Raw genomic sequence first — 20,593 nt, 5'->3', positions numbered from 1 at the left:
AATAGTTTTCTGTAATGCAAAAATATTAAAATAGCATATACTGTAAAAACCTTTGTATAAGTCTATTTTCTAAGTATTTGTAGGGGTCCTAAAAAGGGGGGAGCAACTTATACACTGGTGTGACCTATATGCCTTTTTCCTGAAAATGTTGTCTCAAAAAGGAGGGGGGGATTATACACTTGTTTTTTATGGTACTTTTTTTTTTTTTCTTTTCAAAAAGGCACATTTGGCAATAAAAACTGTCTAACATACATCGTAAAAGTTACTAAGCCATCAATGCTAGCAAATATTGGTGTCTTTCTGTGTTGTAGCTCTTTGTAGCAGACTCAGGGGACAAGCTGAAACTTCAATTAGACGCAAAGTTATCCCTCCAGTCTAAACACTAATTCCATTTACAAAACCCTTTAAGCAAGTACGGTATTACATAACCTTTAAAAAAATAATATTGAAACACCATCCACACCCTCTGCTGTGCTTTTCTTTTCGTTCCCATGCAAAACATACAGGCAGTAAAATGTGTTCGCTGATTAACAAAGCAGAATTATTGATTCATAAGAAAATTATTTGTGTAAAAGTAATGCAATAATGTATGCACAAAACATATGATTAAGCTTTATATTCCAAGTAACTTTTCTTTTGACGTGTTGGTACCAGCTGTGTGTGTGTGTGTGTGTGTGTGTGTGTGTGTGTGTGTGTGTGTGTGTGTATATATATATATATATATATATATATATATATATATATATATATATATATATATATATATATATATATATATATATATATATATATATATATATATATATATATATATATATTATATATATATATATAATGGTCGTCGAAGCTTGAGTTACCATAGTAGCAATTCTTCAAAGTGTAGCAAGTCCCTTTAGTTTCAGGCTTCCTGACTCTGGAAGGGATTTATTTGGGGAGGAGAACAGTGTGTCCCCGCAGGGCGGTGAAAGATCCCCACAGTAAAGGACACATGTGAGCAGGGAAAGGACTCTCTGCAGTGGATGGTTGCAGATCTTTCAGTCTTCCATGCATTGGTGGAGAAGCTCCAGATTTCAATTCTATCTTCTGCCAAAGCAGAACTATTGTGCTTTTTTCTGTTTTAGAAAAAAATATTTAAACTCCCATCAGCTTATACCGTGACCCCTCATGCTAGCAGTCCCATCCGTGTCACTTTGGCAGAAAGAAAAGAATGTACAACAAAGACAACTGGTTTTGGACCAGATTGAAGATCCAGAGCCTAGAATAAAAGAACACAATTGGAATTGAAACTGAAAAGCTCTTTCACAACAGTCTTGCTATGATGTTAATAACTGATATTCCTATAAGCTACTTTAGTATAGAACTAAAAGGGTCATTTATCAAATATGGGAGACTAGAGAATATGAAAAAATGCAACCATACATATTTCGTTTGTTTTATCGCTAACATTTTATGTTTCAACATTAAAGTGTTACTTTGCTGTAAACAAAAGTTTCTCAGAGTAAAAACTCAGTGTAATAAAGGCTAGGGAAAGGACAGTGATGCATAAGTACATTTGACACACATTTTGTAACTTAATCTCCCATTAAGACCGCTCATGCAGCATTTGTCAGGCTGCACAAAATGCCAGTTTATCAGCTGGGTTTATTATCGGTTGTTAGTTACATTGAAAATGAATGATATCCTGTGGTTACTCTCAGTAAAGCCTGGCCACACAGCATGTGACACGCTGCACAAAACCTGACAATAAACAGGTTTGTGAGATGATATTAAGAGAGGTAATTTCTCAAAGAACTTATGGTGCATGGCGAGTGGTTTTTGAAAAATCGTGATAATAAACTGGGTGTGATATTAAGCAATGTGATATAAAAAAGGTTCAACTGTATATGATACAGACAACATGCAGCAGGATACAGCAAAGCTAAATATGCTTTTCTACAGGTTGTTCAAAACTGAGATGGTACAGTGCATTATATTATACCATTTCTCCTTCAGGGCCCCCAAAGTCCAGGTAAAGATTTCTGATCCCATCGTCTCCTGACATCTTTAACTTTTCAAAGGGGTAGCGGTAGAGAACGGTGCTGCCTTTGCCAGGTCCAGCCCCTTCCTTTGCGATTGTGAATCCGTTCTCATAATGAACTGTCAACCGGACATCCTGTTCATTCAGTGTGCAAGCTGTCAATGGAAAAGGTTTGAAATGGTTATAAGACTGTCACCAAATATAGTGCTGACCTTCTAATTCTGAACCTTGTGGATCTGGAAACAATACATTCTGGAAAACATAGAAACCTTAAAACTGGACATCTTCAGTATATAATTTCTAGTTCAGATTTTATTACATTTAATAGACTGACGTCATTGTTCCTGCAATAAAACAAACGATCTGCATTGCTTCAAAGCTAGCTATGATTAAAGAGTGGCTGACAGCTAAACTACCTGGAACATAAATCTAAGTTTTACAACTGAAAAAAAATTTTATCTTTAAAAGAAATTTTTTATATATATATATATATATATATATATATATATATATATATATATATATATATATATATATATATACAGTACTGTGCAAAAGTTTTAGGCAGGTGTGAAAAAATGTTGTAAAGTAAGAATGCTTTCAAAAATAGACATGTTAATAGTTTATACTTATCAATTAACAAAATGCAAAGTGAGTGAACAGAAGAAAAATCTACATCAAATCTATATTTGGTGTGACCACCCTTTGCCTTCAAAACAGCATCAATTCTTCTAGGTACATTTGCGCACAGTTTTTGAAGGAACTCAGCAGGTAGGTTGGCCCAAACATCTTGGAGAACTAACCACAGTTCTTCTGTGGATTTAGGCAGCCTCAGTTGCTTCTCTCTCTTCATGTAATCCCAGACAGACTCGATGATGTTGAGATCAGGTCCTCAAAGTTGCCCGTTTTTTTGTGCTTCTTCAAAAGAGCTTGGACAGCACATCGGCAAACCCCTGTCTACATTGAAATTTCTGCCTGGGAGAGACCTTGCCGATGCAGTATAACTACCTTGTGTCTTGTTGCTGTGCTCAGTCTTGCCATGGTGTATGACTTTTCACAGTAAACTGTCTTCAGCAATTAAACTGTCTTCAGTTTATAAGGGATCACATCTGTAACCTTAAATGTTCTTTTAGACTCTGAATAGACAAGTGGACTTCAACCAGAGATGTGCAGAATAATTAAATAATGTGGCCAATATCAATTCTCCTTTACATCAGTTCCTTTGTTTCTAATAGGATTTCACTTATAGCACCACTGACCATATACTGTAATTGCATTTTTATTTGAAATATAAATGTCATTAGGCTATGTTACATGAGTGTTTGACTTCGAGACATCTGTCCTTTTTGTGTTTACATGTAAAGGGGGGGGGGGGTAGGGGGGCAGGTTTAAATTAGACATGCTGACGGCCCACTTATATTCTCACGCTGTTAACCGTGAAAGTCCCTAAAATATTGTTTACATGAGCTGAGAAAAGTTTCACGAGAAAGAATCCAAGTATCATCATGTGAAATATAAACGGTTAATAAAGATTTGATTTGCTGATGGATAGGGCCTGCTTTTTGAATACTTTGTTCTAGTGTTGTCGCCCACACTGTTTTTCACACATCATCTGTGGGGGCGGGGGGTTAGATCTTTATTAATAATAAACTGGGCCAAATCCGAGTGATCATTGAACAGGTGTTTGGGCTACTGCAAGGGAGGGGGCGGATACTACTGAAGCATACTGAAGTGACCCACTAGCTTGTTCCCCAAATTATTACAGCCTGCTGTATTCTGCACAGTCTGTGCCAGGACTGTAAGGAGGTGTTCAGGCAAGCAGAGGAGCAGCTCCCTCAGCCTCCAGCAAGAATTGCACAACAGCGATAAGAAGAGGGTCCTGCTATTAGAGATGCACTGCCATCTTTATTTTTGTAACCTGACGATGAACTTTTATTTTGTATCACATTTTCGTTTCATTAGCTTATTTTGTATCTCTTTATACCAAATATAGCATCCTCATTTGCGCTGTACTTGTATGAATACTTTTGCTTAATAAGGAATTGGAATGTTGAGTAGTATTGTTGATTCCCAAGAAATAAGTTGCAAAAATTCCACACCAAATTTTATTTTGAGAGCAAGTTGAACAATGTTCATGTTCTGCATTGCATCAAGCTGCCTCATCATATCCTCTTCCCTTATGGATATTAACACCCGAGTTTCAACGGACAAAAGTGGAGGATGGACACAAGTTTTGCTCAGACATAAATAACTAAGAGAAACTGCATTGGAGTATAGTTACATATTTTCACATAGTACTTAGTAGTACTTTACAATAAAGACGTTTTGACAGTTGTTTGGAAAGCTATTTACAAGTGTATTCTGATGTACTGTACAGTAGCTGTAACCACCTGAATTCACAAGCCCATGATGCAGTTTATCAAACATTTTTAGTAATAGTTTTAAACAGAAACTTGGTAAATACAATCTGTACGATACTTTACAAACACATTTAGATCCGTGTATGATTAGCATTATGCAAAGTTCTAGGGAAGACAGAGCAAAAAGTGGGGTTATCTGCAACATCAATATGATAAAGGAAATACTGCAAACAAAACTAATTAATTTCCCTGCTGCCATCTTTGGACCATGGTAGCTTACGTATTCCTATGTGACTTTTTTTAGCAGCTTTAGGAAAAGACTTGAACGAGCTAATTAACATTTTCACGAGAAACTCGTGTTTACATGTGTAAGTGGGTGTTGATTTCACAAGCATTTCCTGGAATGTTACAAGAAATTGAGACTTTCATGGTAAAATAATGAGACAGTTTTTTGGGACATTTTCAGCAGGTTTCCTGCCAAGTTTCAGATGTATTGTCCATTCACGTGAAATAATCACACATGTAAACTGGCTCAATGTCTGTCTTAAAAGGTTACAGCCTGCCATGCTTACAAGCAGCATACTACTTTATCCTTCCTGTATCCTGTATTGTAAACGTGTCAACAAAATCAGAATGTCTTTAAATATTGTTATTCACACATCCTAAGTCACAAATCCGATGGGGATTGCAAACGTAAACATTTCTCAAATATCTCTAGGTGGCGTATGAAAATCATTACAGTGTCCACATCAACACAGGATACAGCCGTGCCAAACACAACAGGGTGTTCTGCAACCTTTTATAGGGAAATTAATCTGAATCTCCTGTTGGAGCTTTGAATGAAGAGAGATTGTGTTCCACATCAAAGCTACAGGCGAGCTAGGAACTCCAAATAGGAACGAGGGGCTTGGTAGGTCTGTATGGTGTATCATCGTAATAGTCTGGGCACTGCCTCCAAAAATCAGGACTTTATTGACTTAGCCAGCACCAGTGACAAGCCCAAACCAGAAACAGTTGTCTTGGAAATATTTAGCAGCTGTGTTGATCTTTTCAATTTCTGCTCCTAACACATTATTGTGTTAATTTACTGGAGCCAAAGTAAAGAGTTTACAAGAAAAGGCAAATGAAATGCAGCAGCTTGCACTAAAATAAAGACTATAAATGGATAAAAGCATCAAGAATTATAAAAATAAAATTAAGGGTGAGCTTTGAAATAGCCGGGCACTGATTCAACCCCTTAGCTTGGCCAAGGCTCGATTTTCAGTTAACTTTTTCTCCCTGTCCCTCTCCCAAACACATGCAAGCACTCTGAGCTTTCTAGTCTTATAGTACAGGGTCCTATTCACAAAGTATTAACTCTTGTAATCCTTTGACGGTTTTGCCTCCCTAACCAGTGGGAGCACCAGAGCAAATGAGATGCTCTGTCTGGGATGACCACCACCTTTGCACAGCCAGGACACGAACCTGCGGCCACCTGACTGTATGACACCCTGGGCAACACATGGGTGTGCTTCATTCGGGGTCCCAATTGTTGATGATTTTCCATGCAGGTTCCTTGCAATTTGAGTAAAATAAATGTATACAGCTCTCCAGCTCATGTAGTATTCTGTTTATATAAGAAGTAAACCTAAATCAAACAGCTGTCTGAGGAATTTTTACCTTCTATGATGCTAGGCTCATTGTAGACCTCAATAATAACACCTATAACTTTATCTTATTCATTTGCTTTACTCTCCTATCAGTAGGTATTCAAAATGTGATTATAAACTAAGCACAAAGGTTTTTTGTTTTTTTTTTTTTTTTTATTAAAAAGTTAACCGAATTGCGGTTGGCAGGAAAAAGTATCATCACTTTGTTGCAGTATGCTATTTCAGCAGCATTGGAGACTACACCTCCCAGGATACTTTGCTAACAGTCAGATCTGCACCATTTTCAGGTAGGCAGAGATCAGCATAACAGTGCTGCCTCTCCGTTGATAGTGTGCCCTCTCAAGCAAAAATAAAAGGATAAGGTCATAGCGACTTGCAGATTCTGCTGAGCTACAATGTGTGCTTCTTATACTCATTTAAACCTGCTCATCTTTGGACGACTAGTCCCTTGATTCATGAGCTCTAAACCGGCCAAAAGTGGTTAAACAACAAAGGCCAAGGGGACCCTTTTTATTTTTTTATGCTATCTAAGTTGGGACCCTACTCGAAGTTTTACGCTTAAAAAATGTTTCACGTTGATTAAAGTGCAACTAATTCAAGGGGACTTCGTTTGGGTGAACTCACAAGCTTTGTTGACTATATATAATATAAGTCTATATATATATTAATATATAGATAATATATATAGATATGATATATAAGATATAATATATATAGCATATAATATATATATATATTGAATTATTTCAATAATTAATTATTTGAATTAAAAAGATGCATAATTATTTAAACAGGCAATACAACCAATACCAATAGGATTCTCTTTCAAAACGAGGGCCCTTATCCACTGACAGTCTGTCATGTTCCACACGCTATAAATAAATTCAGTTCCTTAGTAGGTCATTTCTTTAAGCCCTGGGATTAGTCTGGTTAGTTTAGTTTAGTCTATTCGCTTTATGCAGGCAGGGCCAGCAGGGCCACAATGTGGTGACCACAAACAAACACAGTGGACTGTACAGCCTTATTAAAACCTCCTTTGATTTGTACTCTACGCATTTCACAATACACCCAAGATTGCCTATTAGATTTATGGATTTTTACGTTGCACATTAAAACGATGTTGATTCATTTTTCATTTTGGTAACAGGAAAAGACCACCCACCCATTGAGACCTCTTTGATGAGCTCTGCGGCGCTGTGGCAGCCCTGGACCATCATTCTAGTCCAGGTGGACAGATCCCAGTGGGTCTCTGCGCGGAAGAGGTGCCCCTCGATGCCATGCCTGGTGCCCGTCCTGGTGGCAAAAGCGAGCTCTGAACCAAGTGCTGGCGAGCTTCGTGCAGAGCCTGAGTGAACCAGTCTGCAGGAGAAAGCAGGGAATACAGTGAGAATCTGGAAACACTGGGAACTGCAACATTAACATATAACCCCCGCCTCGGCTGCAAATTCAATATTAATCATCAGTATGATGAAAAAGTGGACGACCATGACAAATATCAACAGTCTTACAAAATAGCATAGAGTAAGAATTGTAATGTTAATTCACAATGTGATAAGCCAGGGACATGCAACACACAGCCTGTGGGCCACAAGCAGCCCGTTTATGAACATATGGTAAATGTTTTTTAAAAATTTTGTTGACTTGCTTTTTCTAATTTTTTGCATAAAAAGCAGTAAAGCATTTTAATTGGTACTGCAGAGGGTAATTGCTTCTCATCAGCTTTCCTCCAACTAATTTCACGAGTTTTCCTCTCCTTTCTCAAATGCACAAACCCACTGCATTGAAAGAACCCATTCCCAACACAGGAGGCTTGTTGCTAGGGAGGTGACATCACTGCCCTGTGCCTTTTTCTACAAGTGAACAACTTGTTGGCTAAAATAAAAACCACTTCAGCAAGTAGATATTTAATTTGCTTTGTGTTATTGGGCAATGCGTGCGTATATGACAACAGTACAATGTTAATTCTTTGTTTTTAGTTGTTTTGTATACAACTGGTTGTGATGCAGTACAAAATCAAATTAACAGTAATTCTAGGGAAACTGCCTATATGTATATTACAGCTAAGGGTTAGACATGGATTATTCTTTAGTAATGTGCGGCCCGCTACACGCATTAGGCTAAACTAGTTTTCTGGATATGTGGCCTGTGATAAAAGTTTGGTTGCGCACCTTTGTGATAAGCAATTCTCTGGATTAATGCAAACATGTAAGTGTTTCATACAGACAGATGGATTAACAGACAGACAAACCCCTCTATATTCCCAGAATCTGATGAGTTACCGAAACATAACATAAATAATGTTCCTACCAAGTTTCATGACAATTGGATAAGTGGTTCTCCTGATGTATGTAAAAACCTAAGTCTGCCATACAGATGGACAGGTATGGTACGGACACACAGACACCAGGTATATGAAAAAATGTGTGAAGTGTGGCATTCGTCACGCACTTACGACCATCTCCACTGTACCCCATTGCAGGGGATAATAATATCCATGTCAAACCCAAAAGGAGCAGAGGAAAGAAACATGTTCGGCAGGTAGAATGGCCACATGACGAAATCCACTTTGTCACTTCTATTGTGGCTCATTTTTCATCCTTAAGAGGTTTCAATGCTGTTTAAATGTGTATTTCCATTTTCCATTTCAATTTCATTCTGGTAGGATTTTAAAACACTTCCTTGATTCCTGGTGATAAGCTCACAAAGGAGTGCTAACCCATTATTTAAAATCAATTTCCTTCCTCGTCTTTCATTGTGCAGAGCAGAGTTCCAAACTAAACTATAAAAAACAAAACCCATACGATCATCAACACATAAATACAGAGAGCAGTGATAACATTGCTAATGCAAAGGACAGACACCAGACATTATTATTAAGTCCCCAACTTTATAACCACTCCGAACACAAGTTTATGTCTTAGGTAATGCCCACTACAACTGATATTCTCTGCATACAATAAACAAACCAAAAAATAAATCGGTTCATATTTTAAAGCTTCAGATTTCAATTAAGATGCCTTCCAGCTTTGAGAAATCTGAGAAGTTCAATTTAGAGCATTGTATAAGGCTTTTTTTTTACCTAATTGCTATGGAAAAAAAATGATTGAATTCACCATTTGATCTTCATGTGCCACGTTTTACCAGTTGCCACACAGAGCTGGATACTTGGCATGCTGTTTGTTTATGTGGGAGAATGTATTATTAAGATTAGCATTACTTCAGATTTGATCACTGTTCTAGTTCTGCTTGCCATAGTGCCACTGTGTCATCCTCTCCCTCTATCAGGATCTCAACTTTGTGTCTTGTTCTCTGCCTTCCTCTTGTTTCTCCATCTCCTGATGCCACTGTGCGATTAGCCCTATCTGCCTCATCTCTTTTATTCTTCCATTACCACATACCTCTCCTGGGCTTTAAAAGGATCTCAGTAACTCTAAAAATCCTTGGTTGGTTTCCCAAATCTCAAATCTCTTGGTAGTTTTGTCAGAATTATGTTAATCCTTCTACTAGAATCAGCTAATCATTCTAAAAATAATTTGATACTGTCTTGGGGTTAATAATGAGCCTCGACATCAATTTCAATATTTGAAATGTTCTTCTAAACTCTAAACTCCCACCTCCAAATATTGCCTTAAACTCTTTATTGGTAGCTAATGTAATGGTTTTAATATTGTGCTCTATGCCTCATTTGTATGTGTCAGTTACAATATCTAACACTTTCTTTTGTCATTTCTTTTGTCTGCTATGTAACACAGTTTTTGAAACAAGTTAGTCACCTATAGTACAGTAGTGTGTTTCTTCATTTATTCTATATAGGACTTTATTGTAGGATGTCGCTATTGCACACAGTGGATGAGTTGTATCTGGAACCAGAGCAGTACACCCAGCCAGTCTACAGCATTCTTATATACATCCCACAATCCAACATGATAAAACTCAATTTTATGCAATCTGGCATGTTCAGCTGAAGAATAATACCTGGGATTAAATGTAATTGCAGATAACATTAGCCACAAGTTTTGGCATGAATTACAGTGGAACATTGTGACAGAAAGACAATGATTCTTGGTGGTAAATCTCCCTCCTGAGGGCACTAACAGAATACTCTGGACTAATTGACCTGACACTTCGTTCCGAGGGTTAAAAGGAAGTCGGTCATGTGGAAAAGAGACAAAGCTTTGGTACACTAACTCAGGAGAGGCTGCAATCGTTTACTCAGGGGTCATGAGTGACAATATAAAATAGGGGTCGAATGTATCTGTTTCTTCGCTTTGGTTATGAGAAATAACCCGGAAAGGACCCATGCAGTATTGTGATCACGTAATGTGAGGGTTTTTGTTTTGTCTGTAATTGTTGCTTGTATATTAATAGACGGTTAACACGTTCTAGAGCTGTCGCTAAACAAAACCCGGAACAGCACTACATTATTGTTACACATTAAACTGTATCACCCACCACGAGCACTACAGCGCGCACACAGGACTGGTGACCGTGTTTGTACATTGTGGGAGGGATAATCGTGTTTACTGTTTGGGACTGCAAACCCGTTATTATTTACCCCGTGTGCTACACATTGCTGTGATTGCCAGGGATCATTGTTTGGTCACCAGACCTGGATTGTATAATAAAAGTACTTTTTTAAACTGGATTACAAATCTCTTTCTGTTCATTGCACACTGCATCACTCCTGCAGCTGTACACAATCAACCACTTTGCCACACACATTACATATCTTTGACAACTGCATAAACAACTGTCAATGATCAAATCACACACATTCCTTAACCTTTTTAGCAGAAGTGATGTCAGTTTACTCAGATATATGTTCTGCAGCCAAACAAAGAAAATTAGTAATCTTATAGACGCCCCATAAAGACTAGTGTTTCCATTACTTTAAGCTCCCTAGCAATATACCATTCAGGAGAGGGACGTCAAAGATTTTTCCAGATATGTGCAAACACTCTGGATAAAGAAGGGGGATTACCAGGATGAGACTACATATTGATCACAGTGTCAAACACACCCTCTGCTTAGGGATTATGACTGTATTATCAGGCTTACCAGTAAAACAAAACTATCCCACTTATTAGTGGAAGGACGTAACTGAAGATTGTCAGACACAACAGAACAACAGTTATTACAATCTCTGAAAAAAAATGAAATTGTACTATCCTCACCACCCTCATCTGAGCAATCATATAGCCTAACACAATCCCTGCTATCATCTCTGGACAACAGCGAAGCCAGAGGCTGAGGTATGAGCTTCTGGGGTCTTATTAAAGTAAGCAAACATTTTATACCTATAAATAATATTTCATTCTGATTTGAACCCACTGCTGACTGCATCTCCACACTTGAAGCTAACAACTTGACCAAAATCTCTTTTGAAATCAATAAACACAAACAGTTAACATCATTATGGGACATGTTAGCCAACTGCCTAAAAAAGTTTCAGAAAAAAAAAAAAAACTATTTGTTTTTAATGCAAACCAGACATTTGAAAATACTTATTCCAACAAAACACATTGCTTTAGTATCTGGTAGAAGCTGTGGATATAAATCAGATACAGCTGGGATACTCCTACAGAAGAGCACACAGCAGCTTCTCTTCAGAAAGTTTAATAACAGAGACCAACAGAGCTGCCTTTTAGGTGGTTTGCAACAGCTAATAGAATTCAATTCCTGATGTATAAACACTGATGTGTTAATTAATCAGTATAAGAAGTTTCAAATGTCATTGACATTGTTTTTTTTGTTTTTTTATGTTCCACATACTGTTTAAGCTGAGCAGTTCAGTATTCAGTTATTGATTTTTGCTGACCTGCCTACACCTGCTTGTTCAATCCCAGCACTTCTACAGAAAAAGCTCAAAGTAGTTGAGTCAGGTTGTGGCAGAGCAAAGCTCTGCCCTTTTTAAATTGGCAGGGATGAGGTTAATTTCCCCTACCTGCCTGGGTTTATTATGTTCAGCTGGCTGGGGTTGATTAGTTGATTAAATGATTAACTTAATTAACGATCAATCAGCGCCCAGCCACCTGACATAAAAGGAGGCCTCTGCTTCTCATTTGGGAAGAGGGAGCTGAGGAAGTAGGTTGGTGTTTGTGGTTGTTTTGTGATTTTTGACTTTTGATAAATGCAGTGAAGGCATTGCCCAGCCTGGAAACCTTATTTTTGTAAGTTTTGTTATCTTTCTATTTGTGTTTAAAGATCTTTATTTTGCCCTTGTGCACTTTATTTTTGTGTTTATTTATAATAAAATTGTTACTTTTTGAACTGCAGACTGTCTCTGGGCCTCTATCCACTCGCCAGCCTGTCACACAGGTTTAGAGAATAACTTTTTGATACTGGCCTGTTTGCTCTGGAGGATGCACTTGCTTGTACGAACAAATGGGGCCCCTTTGATTTTTTTCAGAGAAGCTTATCCTTGCTAAAGCCTACAAAAACACAGCATTATTTATTGTTTTGAACCCTAGCATATACCAAAAGAAAACAGAAATAAAACAAATAATAAATAAAAAGAAATAACCAAAGGAAAAAAAAATCCCATTTTGTTCATGTCGCATGTTATTCTGTTACATATACATAGCTCTAGGTTCAGGATCAGAAGCATGGCTTTTCATTTTGACCTTGTATGTCATTTTGTATACAGACATAAAACCTATTTAGAAAATATTATTATCATCTACCTGAAGATAAAAAATAGACCTCTGGGAAGACCAGGTTTTTGTTAAAATGCATACCAAAATTATTTAAGTTATTTGGATCTGTTTTGGGATATTGTTTTTTTCTTAATATATTTTTCTTCAGGTTTAATTAAATAAAATTCAAAGACAGCAGCCAGAATTGCAACAGTTACTGTCACACAACTGATTGTACAAAGGCTCATGGAACTACATTTATTATAAATGAGATTTGCAGAACAAAATCAAAGCATCATACCCACTACATTCCTGAAGCTGATTAGACATCTAAGAAAGCCAAGACAACACAAAAAGAACCAAGGCTGTAACGACGCAGTACAAAAACATAAATCTCAAACATGATTTTATTACTCTAGCAATACTGTGTGGAAACTACAGCAGCCTGTCTGTCTCTCCTTCCCTGAAACAATACTGTACAACAGTTGCTATTAGCAAACACCATACAGTGACCCATTGTTATCCTAGGATTTTTTCTTCATATTCAGTAAAATTATCCATGTGCAGCATATATACGACTATGAAGAAATATGACATGTTTAAAAGCTTTATCATCACAACACAATGATTTAAATTGCTCAGAAAATGTAGCACTGGCATGCATTTTAATTTTTGATATTTATACAAGACTGTCCTGCCTAATACAGTAAAGACCTTCATGTCACCTTCAACAGAAATGGTTAAGGAAGTTACAAATAATATTCAGCTTTGACAGCATCAGTGGAAACTATAATACAAAACACTGCAGCACTGTTATCACCACCAGCTGTGCTGCTGAACTCCAAGGTGGAGTGCAGATTAAATTTCAACTATGACCTTTAGAGACAGCAGTTGCGAGGAATTCCAGATGCGGAATGTATTATATTTTATTATTACTTATATTCTTATTATAATTTTGTTCCTACAACATCTGAGTCACTAATAACGTTCTATTTAATATCGTACACTATTTTATTAAAGGCGTGGCTGGAAAATTGGCTGTGCTTACTGTATGTGCGTGTTTCTATGTCTGTTTATTTAACAAATACAATGTATGGAAAAAGGTCATTGGACCATGTTCACTGGGATAGTTTGGGACACATCAGGCTTTTTTAACTCTCATCAAAGCATTCTGGGAAAGGTAGTCCTGCTTATCTTAAAGGAAAGAAACAAAGCGACAGGTACAATGTACCAGAATGCGCTGTGATGGAAGTTGAAAAACTTTAACTATCCCAGTGAACATGGAGCCATATGGTCACCATTCGAAAAGAAAGTATGTTTAAATCTATATTTAACAGCTGATTTTGGAGAATTGCTTTCTTTAGATCGTGCTCAGCACCTGCTTAGCAATGAGCCATATATTTAGTTGGACTTGAATCCAAAAGGCCAGCTGGTATTTATTTTTTTAAATCACTCGGCTGTATCAAATATGAAAACGTTACTCGATGCTAGTTCTCACAGCACTTGTTGTATAAACCCAAATGCTGCGATGGTGCTTCCAGCTATTGTTCTAGTTTGCACGAGTTGTTCTGCCAAGCCTGGAGTTTGCAATTAGGCGTTCTTGGGCCACTGCATTGTTTGAAGTCTTGCTTGTTAAAATGTTTGCTTGTTTTACAAAGGGGATGATAATCTATTCAGGAATGGCCCATAATTAGAAAACTAGGGGTGTGAGTGGGGTTCACCACCCACAGCCGCCATTTTGCAGTAACTCTGCTCTTGTGAGATGGCTTGCTTGTGCATATTTCAGAAGACAGGACGATCTATTTAGACATATTAAGATATTTGGTAGTGAGTAAAAGGGCTGTCCCATTAACAGCTCCACAAAACAGCAAGGGTGAAAAACCAACCCTTTTTCCACAACGCTGTATGTGAAAGACTATGTTGTCTCCCTTCACTGGGGATAACAAGAGAACCTCTGTAAATGACTGCTAAAACTACTGTAACAAATACTTGTTCTTGTTATTACCATTACAATGATAGATATGTTAGTTTCCCAGATGATGGATTTTCTATTTTAGTTCTGGTAACTCTGAACGGTGTCCCAGTGAACACATTCTGCAACACGTTACCTGATTCCTGATTGCATGTTCTCTGCTGCTAGCTCTATATTTATCCCTTTTACAGCTCCGATTGTCTAGTAAAGGAGTGATTAGGAGAGAACAATGCTGTTGTACTTGGCTGTCCCGACCACATCTTTCCTGCAATTTAAAATGTCAAATGTCTTAAAGGTCATTAAAGTAATATGTAGCTTGTAGGCTGGTAAACTCGTACACCATGTCCCAGCATGAAAAGGGAGTGGTTCAGATATTCCAACACATAGCTTGACACATATTTCATTTCAGATTCTTGTTAAAGCAGTCTGGTACAAAAACACTAGCAGACACAACATGGAACAGTGTAGCACATTCACCCACTGTACTACCTGACCCCCTATACTGGTGATGGACTGTGTAAATAGTCATCAGGAGTGGTCAAATCAGGTGTCAAAGACAGTGCTGTAAGTTACCATTATATTTTGGGAGAATGATTTCATGAACATATATCAAAGCCAGACATTTACATCATTCTTAATAATAATAATAATAATAATAATAATAATAATAATAATATGTTCTTTTTTTTTTTTAAATCACATTGCATTTACACTGCTTGCTCAGGTTCTTTGCTCAGAACCACACTTCTTCCAGATTCTTATTTCTCTTCTAATGTCTTGTTTGTATCCTGGGGACCTGGAACATTTGAAGGAGGCTAACTAATATGCTATTTGGCCCAGCTTGCAATTTCATCAAAAACACTGCTGAAGCCTGGAGGGTTTGAATGCTTTTCTACTGAAAGTTCTTTCTATTGTGACTTTGTAAAGGCAAGAAGACATACACTAAATTTGTGGGCTGATTTGTTTTCCCTTTTCTTTACATGAACTCTGTTACATGATTTTCCAAACAAATTGTGCTCAAAATTACTGTACAAGAAAACAAAAAAAAAATGTACTCCAAAACGTCATTAGCGGGATTTTTTGTCGGAGAGCGCAAAACACACCTAATACAGTTACCAAATCAGAAATAAACAACTCAGACATTACATGTAAGGACTTGTGAGTAGTCTGAAATTCTTTCTTATTCGTTTTATTAATTGTAAATTGTATTTTTTCCTTTCAGACCAAAAAAGAACGCAAATTACAATTTGGAAAAAAAAAAAGCTTATATCCTGGGTCCTTTGACCTAAAGACATATAATAAATAAACGTAAAGAGAAGAACAAATACACAATGATACACTCTCCTTACCCATTTTGATTAAGAGATGCTTTCCTTGCACATAAACTGTACACACTACCACCTTCAATTGGGGTGTTTGGAAAATATTTACACATAGGGATCACCTTTAGAACCCTGTTGGTTTATACTGTAATTGTTCTGAGGATATTGTTAAAAATGTCATTTGCGTTTAAACAGAAGCACTTGACGTACCGTGTAGCGAGTAGCGGGTGACTCAGGGTTGGCGATGCCCAGGCCTCTCTTGTCCAGGGCATGCTGTCGTACAGCAGTATATCCTTCTCCGTCAGGGCCATGATAACAGGCTTGTACTGGTGACGGCCTCCATCCAGCTTTATCTGGAAAAACCATGCGATCAAAAGAAGTAGTAGGCTGTAAATACAAAATTCTCTATTCCACCACCATGACCTATAGTGTACCCACATCACTGACAGAATAGTATTGGGGAGTAACACATTTAATGAGGTGTCGTAATGGATTAGTGTTGGTAATGGATTACATTATATGTGAAAAAAATATGAGTTTAAAAAAAAGAACTTTGGTTAATGCATAATAATTAATACCATCTTGCTAGAAAATGATTTTGGAGGAGAAATGAATGGGTTAGCTGGATCTTCACATAACATTTCAAGAAGCTGCCTGACCAAACCAAAAAGAATAATGTAAACAGTTTTTTCAAAGTAATAACTTACTGTAAATGAATTTTGTTCAAGTAATTTTAACTGTAACAAAGGCCACGCATAAATTCAGGAAAATCAGATAACTGATTCCTAACTTATTTTATAGCCTTCCTTAGGTGTATCTCCGTGACATATTTTCTAGGTATATACTGTATCAATAGTGCAAATACTGATGACCATGACCTAGTTCTGATTCACTCAAAGAAAGCAAAGAAATTCTATCTTTCATAAATATGAGCTGCAGACACATCGCCTGTGGATGACATTAATAATATATACTAGAAACTGTTAAATAGTTATATATTTGAAATAGCTAAATAGTATATTTTTGTATCATAAAACATCGTGTACAGTATTACAAGGGCAAGGCCAGCATAAAATGTGAAACTGGCCAAATAGGCAAGTGTTGTTGAAGTGCAATCTCCTAAACCCGAGCTGTATAGTTGCAGAGTACCTGTGGGATATTTTTTTTTGCAGTAACGATGTTTAGATCTTGATAGTTTTTTAGTAACACTCATAAATTTCATGACCGGATACAGTACAACAGTAAGTTCCGATACAGGCCAAACAGCACACGTATTAAGAATGCAATTGACCAGAGCTGTGTAGTTCTAGAAAGGGGGTGTGTGATAAAGACAGAAGGGGTCAATGTTGTAACTCTCCCTCCCAATCGGAAAGGACACTGTGTAAGGTTGGTGGTACGCTTCCCCATATTTGTGCCGACTTGACGATAGGTGGAAACAGGAAGTCGGCCATCTTGGTGGGAGCGCGTATCTGTCAGTACGCGAAATGACTCAAATTCGATCAGCTGCGGGTCAAGCAGTGATTGGTTACACCGGGCACTGAGCTGGATTGCAGGGAGGAGTTGGGTAGTTCAAAGGGGATGCAGCTACGGCCCCTTGCGCTGAAAATGTAATTGACGGCAGGAGCTTTGTTTGTTGTTTTTGCATTATGCGTTTGTTTGTTGTTGCAGAGGAGGATTAAGGAGCCAGTCCACACCACTGAGCACTTCCTTTCCCCTCACAGCACCAACACTCACCACTGTTTGGACATTGTGCGAGTGGTGCGGTAACAAAGACAGTCACAGGCAGCTATACAAAAACTAAAGAACAAAAGAAAAGAATGTGCTTCCCGCGAGAAGCACAGCAAAAAAAAGAGCTCTGAACACAGAACTATTTTCAGCCTTTTAATTGTTGGACACGAATTCAGTGTTTGTTTGCATTAGCTGTTTCATGCCAGAGTATTAACCGCGAGTACTGTACCTCTTATTAGATGGAGCTAGCAGCATAATCACTGGTCCCCATGGTGTTCATTATGTCTTTTGGCTCTTTGTCTTTTTCATACTGTAATGGAGAATGTGACTCAAAAGGACAGATTAAATGTTGCTGCTCCTTCCTGGTACCTAAACCCTTCCTGTGCTTTGAGATACTGTATCAGCTCCTTTATTCATCATCGGTTTCCCCATGGTTTGCTCTGTTCCAGTATCAACACTAAAAACTCTGCATTGGATACAGCAGGTGTGGACATAACCCAAATAATGTTATACCAGCCTGTGAAAGGAAAGCATCAGCAATGAGACTCAGTCAGGGTAAGCTGCAGTTTAAAGAGCTTCTGTGCATGTTTAATAAAATAAAACAAACACTGAAACAAATAAACAGGCACAAGGGCCAAAATAAAAGGGTAAGCAAAACAATACTGACCACAAACACTAATGTCAGGCTGGGCATTCACCTTTACTGACAAACAAACACACAAACACAGACAGACACACACACGTTTGCATTCCTACATTTGTGGGGACTGCTCATTCACTCTCACTATATTTTAATTAATATTTATAACTAGTGAGACAAAACTCCACACAGGGTGAAAGTAGACAAAAACTAATATATTATCTATGCATTTGTTTATTTATTTATTTAAAAGACATATTTAGTTCTAACAAACGTGTTTTGCAAAGTGGTGACGTCCTCACAACGTAGTTTTTTCAGGAGTTACTATCTTTGTGGTGACATTTTCAAAAATTTTGTCCGCACATTGATAACAATACCTGCCCACACACACACATTTGCATTCCTATATTTGTGGGGACTTCTCATTGACTTTCACTATATTTTATTTACTATTTCTAACTCCACACAGGGTGAAAGTCGACAACAAACTAAATATTTTGGCACTTTTTTTTTTTTTTTTTAAAGGCATATTTTGTTCTTAAAAAGGTGTTTTACAAAGTGGAGACAACCCACCACATCGTTTTTGTGCTAGTAATTGGGCCTTTTGCCAGCAGTGATACCCTGAAGTAGCCTTCCACATTACAAAAAATGCACACAAACTAGATACTTTTTATAAAATGCACACTTTCAGAAACAATTAGAGAGATGTGTATAGGAGCGACTGAATAAGGAGCTGCTACTTGAAATACTTGCCAACTCAGTAATTTATCCATGTATTAATTTATAAAACAGCAACATTGCCTTTGGTACAAAAGACAGTTTCAATATAAAACTGAATATGAATGAATGTATTTCTGTTCGCTGAAAAAAAGAGTAATAGATGAGATGAATAATACTGATGCTGTTACTTGCATTATACAAGGTAGACTCAACATTTGCCTCTTAATTGCGCTCTAATTAATACAATTCTTCTTTATTGCTAATTTGATTTTAGTTAGTCAATACAGTATGTAAATACTTCATTACTGCATGCTATATTTTCTATCTAAACTGTGCTTTCCAAACAATAAACATCGTAAAGCAATCTGTTCTCCCTGGGGAAATAGAATTTCTGTGGTTTAGGGTTTATTTCATTACAGTTTGCAAACAGAGTCCAGCACATCCCAGTTACAAGAGGATTAGTCTGTCGGCTACGACCCGCTGAAAGCAATCATATTCCAAAGCAAACAGATGCTTGAGCACAAACAGAAAGCTTTTGGCACCCATACTTGACTCCAGCATGCCAATTTAACATTTGAACAAAAACTGGAGGTCCAACACAGGGAAGTTGCTTTTCTGATCTAAGCAGTTTGTAATAATACATACCAATAATACCAATGTGTAGAATTGAGATAATATAAGTGAATATAATGAATGTCTGTTACACTGATGGGAAGCAGCTGGTTACTGACAGCAAAGAAGGGTCTGAAGAGGTGGGGACAACTTTACTCGATGAAATTACTATGAAAGTGCAAGACAGTCTGAAAGCAAGGCCTGCAAACAGATTTCTTGAACCTAATGTGTACCAGATACCATGTTTTAAGATAAAAATACATGTTTGTTAAAACAGATTTCTTAAAAAACCAACACATCTGAGAGTTCAAACATGATGGAATTATTTTGTTAGCTGCAATCACTCGGAATATACCTATATACAGATTATAACATCACATTAATGTAAAGCAGAAACAAGCCAGATCTTTTTTTTTAAAGCTGAAACTAGAGACTCAATTTAAATCTAAAAGAAATCCAGATACTTCCAACATTGATCTTGTCAGCTTTCCTTCTGGTATTTCAAACAAGATTTCCAAATCAGACAAGGTTGGCATATTTTGCATATTTCTTGTATATGAACATACTCTATAAAACAATACCCAACAGCATTCTGTTTTCACCATACAGTTGTATTTAAAAAGGTGATATATTTTCTACCAAAGACAGATGGGTATGTAATTTCTACTCATGTTTACATGTTTTTTTTTCACCAGCCCCACAAGCAATAACAATTGTTTAACAAAATATTTTATAAAAAGAAAATGTAAACAAGACTTGTCTTCCAAGTGTTATAGAAAACCCTGCAGTGCTTACAAGAAACGCATTACTTTACCTTTGCTGTGTCCCACATTGTCTGTACCACTGCGAAATATTTTTATTGCAGACTCTTGACATTTTGAATAACAAATCATGGGTCATTAACGCAACTGGGGAATAAATTTCTCAACATTTACAAT

At 37.2% G+C, this 20,593-nt stretch overlaps 1 protein-coding gene across 1 annotated transcript in view; it reads right to left on the bottom strand.

Annotated features, from left to right (window-relative positions):
- Positions 1-849: 849 nt before the first annotated feature.
- The window catches only part of LOC121296403 (beta-2-syntrophin-like), a 59,844-nt gene continuing 40,100 nt past the window's right edge, over positions 850-20,593 (bottom strand). Inside the window, exons 4-7 of the mRNA XM_041221920.1 lie at positions 16,166-16,308; positions 7,189-7,385; positions 1,979-2,172; positions 850-1,255 (exon numbers count right to left, since the gene is read on the bottom strand). Of these exons, the coding sequence (XP_041077854.1) occupies positions 1,163-1,255; positions 1,979-2,172; positions 7,189-7,385; positions 16,166-16,308 (627 nt within the window). The 3' untranslated portion in view covers positions 850-1,162. The remainder of the gene's footprint in view (positions 1,256-1,978; positions 2,173-7,188; positions 7,386-16,165; positions 16,309-20,593) is intronic.

The sequence above is a fragment of the Polyodon spathula genome, chromosome 21, assembly GCF_017654505.1.
Source record: "Polyodon spathula isolate WHYD16114869_AA chromosome 21, ASM1765450v1, whole genome shotgun sequence".
Taxonomy (NCBI): Eukaryota; Metazoa; Chordata; class Actinopteri; order Acipenseriformes; family Polyodontidae; genus Polyodon; species Polyodon spathula.
Note: the sequence above shows the minus strand (reverse complement) of the source record. Positions and strands in the feature narration are given on the sequence as shown.